Source organism: Loxodonta africana, chromosome 3, assembly GCF_030014295.1.
Source record: "Loxodonta africana isolate mLoxAfr1 chromosome 3, mLoxAfr1.hap2, whole genome shotgun sequence".
Classification (NCBI taxonomy): Eukaryota; Metazoa; Chordata; class Mammalia; order Proboscidea; family Elephantidae; genus Loxodonta; species Loxodonta africana.
The window spans coordinates 35,855,937-35,870,524 of record NC_087344.1 but is presented as its reverse complement, the minus strand read 5'-3'; the positions used below and the strand labels follow the sequence as shown (position 1 = coordinate 35,870,524).

General features: G+C 49.2%; 1 protein-coding gene across 6 annotated transcripts in view; it reads right to left on the bottom strand.

Annotated features, from left to right (window-relative positions):
• Positions 1-14,588, bottom strand: part of PRKCZ (protein kinase C zeta) — a 145,517-nt gene that overhangs the window by 50,664 nt on the left and 80,265 nt on the right. For all 6 annotated transcript variants that reach the window (XM_064281112.1, XM_064281115.1, XM_064281111.1 and 3 more), the window contains one exon: positions 1,453-1,538. In XM_064281112.1, coding sequence (XP_064137182.1) covers positions 1,453-1,538 — 86 coding nt within the window. The remainder of the gene's footprint in view (positions 1-1,452; positions 1,539-14,588) is intronic.

The following is a 14,588-nucleotide window of genomic DNA, read 5'->3' as shown; positions in this document are numbered from 1 at the left end:
TCTGCTCGGCCGTATCCTGGGGGCTCCCACTCCTCCTTCATGCTGACTTCCCAGGTGGGGCATGAAGACACCATCTCCTCCAGGAAGTCCTCCAGGCTTCCTGGCACAGGCCACACTTGCCCTTCTGAGCATTGTCCGCTGAGCCCAGGAGCCCAGTGCTGTCCACATCCCTCATGGTCACTCAGGAGCATGCCCTGGGCCTCACTGGCATGTCCGCACTGCAGGCCAGGACAGAACACACTGGCCAGCCCTGGAGGGTGCTCAGCGCCCTGAGACCTGTCCAGCATGGCCCTGAGGCCAGGATGAGGGAGGGACAACATCTACTCCAGGCTGACAGAGGACCCACTTGAGGACCTTATGGCAGGGAGGGCGTGGTGGATGCAAACACCATAAGAGTGGCCACTGTGCTTGGCACAGGATGGCCCTGGGGGACACGGCCCAGGTGCCATGATATGTACTCCTCATGACCATTATGTCACCGTCACCCCCACTCTGCTGGTAAGGACACTGGGGCATAAAGCAGGGCCATACCCAAGGCACAGGGCCAGTACAGGCAGGGCTGGGATTTGAACACACGGCTCCCTGGGTATGTCTCAGCCACTGGGCCAGGGAGCACCTGCCCTGGCGTGGGGACAGGGTGGGGAGTGGAGTGCCAAGGTTCCATGCGGTCCTGCGGCAAGGACAGGCTGGCCCACTCAGACATGTCCACTGTGTCATCCCTGCACTGTGGGACAGGCCCAACAGTTATAGTACCTCCAGGTATCAAACTCCGCCCCTCCCCCGACCCTGCGTTTTGAAATGGAGTCATCGGAAATCTACTAAATCACCTGATTTCTAGAAAACGTAAAACCATCATAAGGAGGTGACAGGACTGAGTTAACGTGTCTACAGACTAAGTGGGCGATAGGGTGGTGGGTGTGTGTGCGAGGGATGGCTAGGGGTGCAGGCCGCGGCATGGGTGGGAGGGCTGTCTGGAGCTTCCTGGTCCACAGAGACCCTCAGCTGTAGGGACCCTCCCTGCAGCTGAGAACATGCATCTGCTATCACTTGCTGAGTGGGCAGCCCCCCTGGGTGCAGGCAGGTGGGGAGCCCTGATGGTGCAGCATGAAAGGGGGGCTCCCGAGATGCAGCAACAGCTTTCATCACATGGCCCCAATCCTGAAAACAATCTGGGCTGGAAACTTAATGGAGTCAAACTCTCTGGGCAAGGCTCTCACACACTGTTGGAGAAAGCATTCCCACCCCCCTGCCAGGGACCCTGCCCACCCAGGCCTAGCACCCCTCTGCCCCCCACCCCCATGTGTACGTAGGGAAAGGAGCCTGTGGCTCAGGCAGGCACTATCTCCCCAGCTTGTAAAAAGCAGTATAAGAGCCACAATAACAGCCATGCAGCACCATCGTGGCACTGCATCCATGGTGGCAACCCCACGATGATGTCCCCACAACACTCACCCTGTTAAAGCGCTTGGCTTGGAAGAGATGGCCGTTGGCGCGGTAGAGCTTCCTCCATCTTCTGGCTCCGCGGCGGTAGATGGACTCTAGAAAGGAGATGAAAAAGGTGTAAAGAAATAGCATTTTGGCCACCAGGCCAGGTGCGCTGAGGACAGGCTATTCCATCCAGAGCTGGCCACGGTCAGGTTGTGGGAGCCTAGTGGGTTTAGGGCCAGGAGGATGGTGTTCCAAGCTGGCTGCACCCACTCCCTCTCCTCACACGATTATCTTGTCACAGAGGTGTGACACGGAGACACAGCCCAGGTGCGGGGACGGAGGTGGAGAGCCACACGGCCCTGACTGGCCAGGGACGCCTCTCTCTGCGGGCCGCTCAGTGTCTGCCGGGAAAGACGGCGCTCGGCCAGCGCGCTCACAGCCCTGCCTGTCCTCCAGTTTGTTTTGCTTTCCATGTGCCTTCCCTCTGGACCGCTGTAGGAAAACCAGACCCTTTTCCCACACAGGGACACACTTCAACTGAGCTGCAAGCTAGGGACTATGTACACAGGCCTGTGCGAGGAGGCCATTAGGGGTGCGGTGCTGAGACCATGGTCAGGTTAAAACGCAGAGCTGACCAACGCCACTGCACCAAAGACACTGGCAGGTTTCGGGCTGCACACCCCAGCCGAGTTTCCTTTAATTTCACAAACCTTTGGGCAGAAGTAAAGCAAACGAGCCGAGTCAAACATTCAAGTCGCAAGGTACCAAAGATGTCATTTCCACAACATGCATTAAATAATTCCAACTTGAAGGGAAGAATACCTTTTATTAAAAATGTCAGCACGACGTTGACGGCGAGAGTTGTGGTTTTCTTCTCCCTTAAACATGCTTCTCACTTCGCTCCTTGCAAACACTCTGAGACAGAGGCATGTAAAAATAAAATCTGTAGAGGTCTAATACACAAAGGGAAGCTTTGTGCTCTTACAAAACGCTGCTGTAAAAGCCACTTTCATGGGCGAAATGAACGCGCCATGAGTACACGAGTGTGGAAATTGTAACGAAATGTTTTTAAAACAAGCAAATTACCAGCTCTGGTTGGAACCTGCCCGAGAGCAGGCCACAGCTATTACAAAACAAGAGACCAAGCTGACCGGATCCTTCCAGAAGCAGGAGCCCCAAGAAATGCAAGGTGGGCTGCAGCCCAATCTCCCCCCACTCCAACCTCAGAAGTTCACAGCTTCGAATTTGGGCCTGGGGTCTGTAGGATCCAAACACTCCTGGGAGGGGCAGCACATGCAGCCCCCACCACGCAGACCTGCCTGTGACCACAGGAGCTTTTTGCCACCCCTGCCTGCCCGACATCCAGCCCACTTTAGGCCCCTTCTCCCAACATTCACAACACTGACCGTCCCCTCACGTGGTCCCCTCACCCCTACCTAACTGTGCGCTAATGTGGCCCCCGTGTCCCTGCCTGGCCAACCCCATGTGTGACGCCCCTGCCCGACCACCCCAGGAAGCTCGGGCTTCTGGCTGGGGCTGTCAGTGACCTGAGGATGCACTGGGCTGCTTTATCTTTACTGCATGGGAGGGAAGATCCTCCCTCAGGAGGCATTAAATTGACCTTCCTGCATTTACAACCGGAGACAACAGCTAGCAGGACGAGCCAAAACTGAGACCAGTTGACAGAATCAATGCTTGACTGTAGCCACATCAGGCCGCTAAAGTGGATGTGCTGCACACACATGGCAACCCCCCCTCTGTCCAATCCTCCATGCACTCTTACTAGCCATCGGCTATATCACAAAGCACAGGGCTACCCTCCACTAACTGGTCCTCACTCATGGGGAGCCCGCAGCAGGATGGACAAATGGACAGTTGTGGGTGAATTTTCTCTCCTAAAAAATTATGTGGAAGTTCTAACCCTGGTACCTGTGAATGTGATCCTGTTTGGGAATAGGGGTTTTCTTTTGTTATGTGAATGAGGTCATACTGGAGTAGGGTGGGCCCTAAACCTAATCACTTTTGAGAAGTGTCTTACAAAAAGAGCAGAATAGACACAGACACACACAGGGGAAGATCGATTCCAAGAATGCCAAGGAACTCCTGGGCTACCAATAAGGAAGGACTCTCCCCTAGAGCCATTGCCCTAATTTGTGCTTCTGGTGTCCAAAACTGTGAAACAATAAATCCTTGTTCTTGAAAGCCACTCACTTGGTTTTTGTTACAGCAGCACTAGGTAACTAAGACACTACCCAATGGGATAAACAGAGAGTCCACCATAGCCCCCACAGGTGTGAAGCACCGATGTGACAGAGGGGCCTCACAGGTGACCAGGAAGGTTATCCATAGTGAGAAAAACCAACCCCTGCCTCATACCATACAAAAACCTGGCTCCTTCAAAAAGGAAGTACTTAAATATGAGGAGCAAAACGATAAGAAAATATAGACGATCTTAATAATCTCAGGGTTAAAAAAAAAATCTGAAGACATAAAAAGCACTAGCCAAAAAGGAGGAGATGATTTCACCTGACTTCACTGAAGGCAGGCCTAATGTCCATCAACAGAGACCATTACGAGAGAAGAACAAGCTGCACGCTAGTCAAGACATCTGTGTAATTCAGGATATGTACATAACTTCTGTAAGTCAACAAGGAAACAGCAAAGAAAATATGAACAAAAGTAAGAACAGACCTTCACAGAAGAAATAACGACGGTGAATGAAAATCTGAAATGAGGCTCAACCTTGTGAGTTACCAGAGAATTTCAAGACCACTTGTGGTATACTTTTACACTCACAGGAGCAGCACAAAGGGATCTCTGAGAAAGATCGTCAAGGATACGGAGCAACTGGAAATCACTCATCCTCCTGGAAGGGTCCGCATTGGTACAAGAAGTATTCGTAAGAAGAAGCATTTGCTTCCTCTGTACACCAACCATTCCACTGCTCCTATGTCAAGGCCCAAGAGAAGGTCTCCCACATGGGCTTGGGGAACATTCGAGATGTTCAAAAAGACCCCAAGGCCCGTTGACAAGAGAATGGATAAATAAACCATGGTGTGTGACCACACAACGGAACATTAATCAGCTGTAAATACCAGCTTCAGCTACACTCGGAAGCACTAACACATCTTTGAAACATCAGAAAACAAATCCCAGGATGATATAAAATTGTTATTTTTACAAAGCTAAAAGATAAGCAATATAGATTATTTTAAAATACACACTTACGTGATCACATTCGTTTTTGTTTTCAGTTGTTGATTTGTGACTTACGAGACCCAGGTGTCACAGAGTAGAATCGCTACATTGGGTAAGAAGAACTGATGCATTTGTATTATGGATTGACTACGCCATAGATTGCCAGAAGAACAAACAAATCTGTCCTGGAAGAAGTACAGCCAGAATGCTCCTTAGAAGCAAAGATGGCAAGACTTTGTCTCACTTATTTTGGACATGTTACCAGGAGGGACCAGTTCCTGGAGAAGGACATCATGCTTGGTAAAGTAGAAGGTCAACGAAAGAGAGGAAGACCCTCAACAAGGTGGATTGACACAACGGCTGCCACAATGGCTTCAAACACAGCAATGATTGTGAGAATGGCGCAAGACTGGGCAACATTTTGTTCTGTTGTACACAGGGTTGCTAAGAGTTGGCACCAACTCAACAGCACCTAACAACAATCTTTACGGAAGCAGGTCGCTAGGCCTGTTTCTTCCGTGGTGCCTCTGGGTGGATTCAAACCATCAACCTCTTGGTTAGCAGCTGAGTGCAAACTGTGCCACACAGGAGCCTTCTATGTGATGACATTTTTTAATAAGTGAATGCTCAATCTCAGATTCAGGGTGGGTGGGTGAGGGCAGCAACGGGTGAATTTACTGTTTTTTAGTCGTTGTGCTACATCTATTATACATTTACCATTTTCAACCATTTTTACATGTACAATTCGGAGACTGACGCAGGCACCGCAGGTCCACTGTATCAAGATGTTCTATAATGTATTAAAGTTACCTGTTCTTGGTATGTAACAAATGCTGCAAGAAACAAACAATTCAAAACCATAGAGGAAGAAAGCAGAGTTCCACAAAGCTGGATATGGTTACAAACTAATTTCAAATAGTTTCCTTAGACTCATCTCCAGATAATCCTGTCGCATTTTTGGCGTTGTTGTTAGGTGCCACGGAGGTGGTTCAGACTCATAGTGACCCACATACAACACAACGAAACACTGCCTGGTCCTGCGCCATCCTCACAATCTTTATGTTTGAGCCCACTGTTGTAGCCTCTGTGCCAATCCATCTCATTAAGGTTCTTCCTTTTTTTTGCTGACCCTCTACTTTACCAAGCATGATGTCCTTCTCCAGGGATTAGTCCCTCCTGATATCATGTCCAAAGTAAGGGAGATGAAATCTCGCCATCCTTGCTTTAAGGAGCATTCTGGTTGTACTTCTTCCAAGACAGATTTGTTTGTTCTTTGGGCGGTCCGTGGTATATTCAATATTTTTTGCCAATGCCATAATTCAAAGGCATCAATTCTTCTTTGGTCTTCTTTATTCACTGTCCAGCTTTCTCATGCATATGAGGCGACTGAAAATACCACAGCTTGGGTTCGGCACACCTGGGTCCTCAAAGTGTCACTTTTTTTTTTAACACTTTAAAGAGGTCTTTAAAGGGCAGGTTTGCCCAATGCAGTTTGTCATATTGATTTCCTGACCGTTGCTTCCACGGGTGTTGACTGTGGATCCAAGTAAAATGAAACCTTTGACAACTTCAGTCTTTTCTCCGTTTATCATGACGTTGCTTACTGGTCCAGGTGTGGGGATTTTTGTTTTCTTTATGTTGGGGGGTAATCCATACTGAAGGTTGTAGTCTTTGATCTTCATCAGTAAGTGTTTCAAGTCCTCTTTGCTTTAAGCAAGAACATTTTTGATGACTTTAAGGATTCAATGTGAAATTATTTTTCTTGTACGAGGGGGTAAGGCGCAGGTGGTAAATTTTTGTTTCAAATAAAACATATCAAACTTTAGAAAATGAAACGCAAGTGCTCTGAGTCTCCAAGGAGTCCCCCTGCTCCCTATGTGGCTCAGAGGCAGCGCCCTCACCCTTTTGGCCACCCACCCACCGTCTCACTGCAGCAGCTAGAACATGTGTCTCATCTGAGGCCAGTCAGAGTCTTGGGGATAGAGCCAGCACTGCTCCCAGGCATGGAAGGGCAAGAAGGGAGAGAGAAGAACTAAGGTGGTAGCAAGTCCAAGGAGAGAGGCCATGTCAGCAAGGCCCGTCAGCCCCTGGGCCCTGAGGGACAAGCAGCTGAGCCTGAAGGACGTGTCTCACCCAGCTGGCCCAACACAGGGAGTTCTGGGTGGCATGGTGTTTCTGAGTCAATCCAGAGATGCCTCAAAGGAAAGGCCTGGCAATCTACTTCTGAAAACTCAGCCAGTGGATCTGTATAGAGAATGTCTGCCTTGAGCACGGTGCCCTTTCAAAGAACTATCTATATGGGATGAAACTGACAACAGCAACTGGAAAGGTTAGATCACAAGCTTAGGGGGCAGCGAGTTCTATCTTAAAGGTGGTAGAATAATTTGGAAAAGGGTATCGAGAATGGTTGCATAACTTGGGGAATGAAATCCATGTCACAGAATTGTACATGCAGAACTTGTTGGTGTTATGTTTTGCTGAGTATGTTTTCACCAAAACATAAAATAATAATTAAAACGAAACTCCCATGGAGCACAGTTCTACTCTGACATTCATGGGGTGGCCATGAGTTGGAGTTGACTTGATGGCAACTGATAACCTGATAACCCCACCCCCCCGGAGGTGGGAACACCGGATAGGACCTTGGCACCCCAAGCTGCCTGCCCTTCAGTGAGCCCTGACCTTGTCCCAGGGGAGACTGCATGGGAGGGTGGGGGCCCTGGGACTTCTGACCCACACCCGCATCACTGCCTGAGAAAAGTGGCCAGGAGAACCCCAGGAACCATGGGGTGAGGGGACACAGCAGGGTACCCTGAACTTTTTTTTTTTTTTGAAATAAACTTTTTATTTTGGAGGAATTTTAGATTCACAGGGAATTTGCAAAGAGAGTTCCCATATACCCCAGTTCCCCTAGTGTTACCATCTTATATAACTACATGTGTCTGTCACAACTGAGAGCACCCTGGTGGCCCAATGGTTAAGCATTCGGTTGCTAACTGAAAGGTTGGTAGTTCGAACCCACTCAGCGGCTGTGCAGGAGAAAGATGTGGTGATCTACTTCTATAAAGATTACAGTCAAGAAAACTTGATGGGGCACTTCTACTCTGTCACATGGGGTCACTGTGAGTGACACAACGATGACAATACTATTAACTGAATTCCAGACAAGTCATAGCTCTCCTTGAGTTTTCTTTAATAGACTTTACTTCTTAGGACAGTTTTAGATTTATAGAAAAATGGAGAATATACTACAGAGAGTTCCCACGTCCGCATGCCCTGGTTCCCCTATTATTAGCATCTTACATTAGTATGCTACATTAGTTACACTTAGAGAAGCAATGTTATCATCAACTAAAGTCTATACTGTAAAATCCCTTACTTTTCCCTAATGTCCTTTTCTGTCACAGGAGCCCAGGTGACTTTTAGTTGTCCTGTCTCCTTAGGCTCCTCTGGGCTGTGAGGTTTTCTCAGACTTTTCTTGTCTTGGATGGTGTTACGGATTGAACTGTGCCCCCTCAAAGTATGTACTGGAATCCAGACCCTATAATTTAGAAATACGGTTTTCTTTGTCATGTTGGAGCCCTGGTGGCAGAGCAGTTAAGAACATAGCTACTAACTAAAAGGTCAGCAGTTCGAATCCACCAGCCGCTCCTTGGAAACCCTATGGTGCAGTTCTACTCTATCCTATAGGGCTGCTATGAGTCAGAATTGACTGGACTGCAACAAAGGTTTTTTGTTATGTTTACGAGGCCATACCAGTGTAGATGTGCCCTAAGCCTAATCACTTGTGAGTGACATAAAGAGCACCATAGACACAGACAAGAAGCGCCAATGGGAAGACAGATGCCATGTGGAGATCACCAAGGAACCGAGGAACACAGGGGCTAGAGAAGCTGACACAAACATCATCTCCCAGAGTCAACAGAGAGAGAGCCTTTCCCTAGAGCCAGTGCCCTGAATTTAGACTTCTAGCCTCCTGGACTGTGAGAAAATACCTTTCTGTTCTTTAAAGCCTCCCACTTGTATTTCTGTTACAGCAATTCTAGATAACTAAGACAGATGGCCATGACAGTTTTAAAGTCTGGTTGAGCGTTTGTAGGATCCCCTCAATGGGACTGTCTGGTGTTTTCCTCACGATTAGGCTTGGGTTGTGGCCTCCTTTACTTTTGAATCATCTGCTGGCACCCTCTTTGAAAATCAAAAACATTCCCACAATGGCAACTACCCCAAATCCGAAAACTTCCATACCTGGGACACTTCATGAGAAGGTTCCCTGAGTGTGGGGCTGCTCTGGGGCCACACTGGGGCTTTCTGAGTCTGCAGCCAGGACCCAGGGAGCCCCTCCCCAAACAGGCCACTGGCCACCAGCTTCTGGACATCTTCGATTTGGGATTCAGCCTGAGAGGTAACAGACTCTGCCCTGACCTGAAGTGCCAAGTCTGGATTAGAGAGAGGGGAAAGGGCCGTCCTCAGAGAGCAGGAGCAGGCAGAGGCCTAGCCCTCTCTCCGCTGGCTGGTCAGGGGAAGCCCCTGCACCTGATACTGTGTGTAATGTCATTCATGATCACCACCAGGGCCTGGTGGAAGCAGAGTCCTGGGGAAAGTCCCCAAGAGCACTGGTGCTGGCTAAGTCTGCCCTGGGACCTGGCCTCAAAGCTACTCTCATGTACCTGTGGGCAGTGTGGCCACTGCTGTTTGAGGACGGGCTCCCACCAAGTAGATGGCGTGGGCTCCAGGGTCAGCATGGGTTTGATGCCCACTTACCCACGGGGTAGATGCAAGCACTTTTTATCACCCCTGGCACTGTTCTGTGCATCCCTCCAGGGGGGACACAGGGGGACCCCCAGGAGCAGTTGGACACACACGGAACCATTAGCACCCACCAAGTGTGGTCGCTTCTCTTCCCTCTTTCAACCTGAGTGCAGACAACCTTCAGAGAAGTTCTCTGTTCTGCTTTGAAATTCTATAATTAGACAGCCATGTGAATGCTAACAAGCTCCGTCTCCATGGCAATTGAGTGCCTGAGAGCCCTGACAAGGCCAAGGAAACACATGTTAAAGAACTAAGCTTAGAGCAACAAGGCTATGAGACAAAGGGACTAGGCTCCCTGCTTTCAGCTCCGGCTTGGGACACAATTATGGTGTTGCAGAATTTCTAGCAGGTGAGGGTGGCAGCTGACCACCCCCCACCCCATGCCGTCTCCAGGGCAGTTATTCAAAGGCCAGCCAGAGAGGGGCCCTTGGTTGCAGAGCTGGTGTACAGCCACCCCCGAGGCAGAAGAGGGTGGACAGTGGTCATCTCCAGGCTGTGCAGCCTCCAGGGTGGGATCCCCACTGAGCTCTTGGAAGGCAGGGCCACCTGCCACCCTCACCCAGGTCTCCCTTGTATGCATTTGGCAGCCGCTCATTCCAGACACTCAGATATCTGACCCAAGAACAGCAACAGTGGAGAGCGCTGTGCTTCCAGGGCTGGGATGTCCTGTCATCTGATGTCCAGGTCTGCACACAGGGGTGTGTGTAAATGTGCATCTGTGTGTACGTGAGCATGTATGCATATGTGAAAGTTGTGCATGTATGTAGTATGCACCTACGTGTGTACACATGTACATAATATGTGCGTGTGCACACAGTGTTTTATGTCTGCACATGTGTGCATGTGTATATACACGTATGCGTGCGTGCACGCATTACAGGTGTGGTGGGTGGGGGTGAGTGACCAGAGGCACAACACATCTCATCTGTCTTGTTGCCTTGTGGGTGTCCAGCCGGTCCGGGAGCTGGGCCGGTTCAGTCCACGGCACACTTATTCTAGGAATCCCTGTCCATACCAACTGCGCCTTCCATCCAAAGGCTCCCATGCTACTACAAGCCAATACATGACCTTCCTAAAAGCGGAGTTTGCTCCCGGGTTATATGCTTGCTGTTGCTGGGGGGCCTGGGTGAGCCCTAGGGCATGGACCAGCCTGTCCCTCAACCATGAGCAGTGCCCCACAGCGATGGGCGGGATGTCCCCATATGGTCACAAGAAACCCTCTGAGATCCTGGAGGGACCTCAAGCATACCCCAAAGTGCACCGACTGTCTGTGTCATCCAGGTGCATCCTCTGACCTCACAGACACCTCAGAGTGACTTTGTTGAGCATTGGGAAGACCTGGGCGCCCAGGAGAGCTGTCAGGATGAGACTGTCCACTGCGTCACCCCCACATGAGGCACATCTGAGGGGCTGTGGCAGCGAAGAGCAGGATGGGATGGGACAGGCACCTTGGCTGGGATATGAGAGTTGGGGGGCGGGCAGCTCTTCTGAGGCCTCCAAGGCAGGCTGCTGGAGGTACAGCCCCCCCTCATCTGGGGTCTCTGTCCCAGCCACTAGGCTCCAACTCAGACTTCTGATTTTAACCACTGATCTATTTCCTGGTTTAAAATGTGATTTAAAATACGTTATGCTTTTTTAAAGATAAGTGAAAAGTAACATAAAACACCAAGGGCGGGCCTTAAAAAAGACACAGGGACCCCATGCAGTGGGATCAGAGCCCTGGTGGAGTGGGTGGCTGAGAAGGAAGTGGACTCTGGGGGACAGTGTCCACCACAGCTCTGGGTCACATGGGGCAGCGAGCTTTCCCGAGGCTTCTCCCCACAACCACTCAGTGCACAGGAAATGTGCTCTTGCCACAATCACACCACAAACATATTAGATAAGTAAAAAGAAAAGATAAGACGAGCATGCTCTGAACTGGCCAGAATGGGACACGAGGCTCTGGTTTCAGTCACGGCCGCGGGTCCTCACGTAGACCTGCGCTGCCCAGTCATTTACTTGGTTCTGGATGCTGCAGGGCTTCTCCCATGGTGCTGCTCCCGGCACTGGGTACCACGGAGAGCAGAAAGGATCCTGTCCAGGGATCAGACCAATCACGACAATCAGCACGGTGAGTGTTTAAACTGGAGAGCACTCTGGAAAAAAGGGAGTTGGCAAGGACAGAGCAGGCAGTGTCCCTGTATCACACACTGACGTCCCAATCAGGTGGTCAAAGCGCAGAACAAAATGGGAGGAGGTGATTAGGCCGGGGAGAGAAACAATGGATTTAGGGCCAGAGACCATACAGACTGTCCTGGGGAGGCGATACGGGGTGGATGGGTGCATACTGGGGAGGAAGGCGCTTCACGTGGAACCTTGGAGCTGCAGGGAACCTCATGGAACCACCTGAGTAGAGTGAGCTGGGGTGGGGGCAAAGCAAGGGGTGGAGTGGGAAATGGCAGCCTGGGGCAGGGTGTGGGGTTGGAACCACACAATGGTAAGAAACCAAGGAATGAGGAAGCACTTCCTGTGTGTGTGGAGTGAGTTCAGTGTCTCATTTAGGAGGGACAAATCCTGTGTGGAGCTGGGGCTGTGCCAGGGCCTGCAGCCCTCTGGTGGACAGATGTGGTATGACATGACCTACAGGAGGAGGCTCTGAGAAAAGGGTCCCACAGCTCACAGGGCAGGCCCCATGGGAGGCCTCGAAAACTCTGCCAGTGGCTTTACCCATGTTTTAGCCTCTTTCAAATGATCTGTCCTCCTCCTGTGTTCACAGAAGTTTATTTACTTTCACAAAGAATACAATGGAAGATGAACAAGCATCTAGTAAGGACATATTGAGAATCAGGTTACTGAATGCTTTCAATGAGAAAGTGCTTAAACAAAAGAAGGTCTTCTGCTTCTTGGGAGCCATTGGGAATGGTGATGACCACAGCTGAGCACACAGGCAGGGCCCAAAGCGGGGATATGAGGGTCACAGCCACTGGTTTCTAGGAAGCACAGGTACCTCAAAGCCTGTCAGAAGCCATCCCTTCATTCCCAAACCTTCTCCTTCACAAATACTACCAGTAACCATTAAGAAAATTAATCTTGAGATGTTTTGAGGGGGGAAGGGTTACATTATAAAAGCTCTGCTTTCTAATAATTTTTCTTACAAAGATACCCATTTGTCATGATATGAATGACATTTTTATGAAATGGTTGAGAAGATAACTGGTATTTTCACACTGTTTCTATGGAAAAATATGTGCCAACTTCCAAACAATCAGCTACAAATAAATTAATACTGAGCAGGTGCCATTTCTACGTAGGAAGTTTCCTTTATGGATTCAATGGGGGGAAAAGTGCTCTGAGCTCCTCACGGCCCGCCTCTGTGTTGTGACAGAACCACCCTCAGAAACCATCCCCAAGCTGCTGAAATAATCTCTCCAACAGACCCAAAGGCCTCAGCTGGGATCCGGGAATCCCAAATTCCATAGCCACAGATGGAGGCCAGTGACTGGGAGGCATCCAGAGCACTAAGTGGGGTGCTGCTGAGGTAAGCAGCAGCTCAGAACCAGGGAAAGGTGCCCCACAATGCAAAATGGGAGGAAAAGATGACCAGGGGGGATTAAGGAGGAGGTAGTATCAGTCTAACCCTCTGTTATGGACTGAACTGTATCCTCCAAAATATGTGTTGAGGTCCTAATCCCTATACCTGCAAATATGACCCTGTTTGGAAATACGGCTTTTCTTTTGTTGTGTTAATGAGGTGATGCCAGTGTAAGGTGGGTCCTAAACCTAATCATTTCTGAGACATAAAAAGAGCTGAATACACATAGACACATACACAGGGGAAGACAGGTGCCATGTGAGGAGCAATCTTTAAGCAAAGGAACACAAAGGATTGCCAAAGGACAGCAGAAACTGGCAGAGAGGCCCACAGAAGGAACTGGCACAGCTGAGACCCTGATTGGACTTTTAGCCTCTACCCTCAAACCAAACCAAATCCATTGCTGTCGAGTTGATGCTGACTCAGAGCAACCTTATAGGACAGAGTAGAACTGCCCCATGGAGTTTCCAAGACTGTAATCTTTATGGAAGCAGGCTGCCACATCTTTCTTCAGTGAAGAGACTGGTGTGTTCGACGATCAATCTTTCAGTTAGCAGCTGAGCACTTACCCACTGTGCCACCAGGCTCCTTTTTAGCCTCTACAACTGTTAGAAAATAAATTCCTGTTCTTTAAAGCCACTCACATGTGGTATCTCTCTTACGGAAGCTCTAGCAAAATAAGACACCTTCCTTCTAAGAACGATCAATAAAAGCTGGAAAACAAAACCAGCTCTGGAGGCACTAAAGAATAGCCAAGCAAGTCAGGAGATGAGAAGCTAGTACGTACAAGTAAGGGCCTTATCAGAGCCTCCTCCTATTCTCAGAGCAACTGTTCATTCCTTGGGTGCATGGAGGTTATACATATCATGCTAAGCTGGAGAGACAAAAATTGAAGTTCAGGACTATCAAGACCTAAGAAATCAAGAAGGAAAAGAAACTGTGATGAAACGAACCTGACAATCAGTGTGTAACTTCTGTTTGAGGCATTTGCTGAATCCTAAACTGCACATAGTAGAGGCAAGAGGCCAAGAAACCAAGCAGAAAGTAGCTGCTAAAAGCAGAAAACAGCTAAGCAGAGATTTTCACCATCTCATGGCGCTGGGGTGACAAAAACTGGGGACTGAGATCCTGGTAGACCCCCCAGGCTTTCCCAGTTAAGACCACTGAAAGAAATATACCCTAGAATTAAGGGAAAATGAGAAATAGACCAGCCTTGACTGAATCAAGATGATTTGGTCACTGTCTTAGGCTGGGTTCTCTAGAGAAGCAAACCAGGGTAAAGTATACATATATACATATACACATATACACATATACACATATACACATATACACATATACACATATACACATATACACATATACACATATACACATATACACATATACACATATACACATATACATATATATTAGGACGAGAGAGAGAAATTTACCTCAAGGAAATGGCTCATGCAGTTGTAGAAGCTGCCAAGTCCCAAGTTCATGGGTCGGGCATCAGGCTAGAGGCTCTTCCTGACTCACGTAGCTGCGGGGGCCAACAAACCCAAGATCGGCAGGTAATATGGCAGGCCGCCAG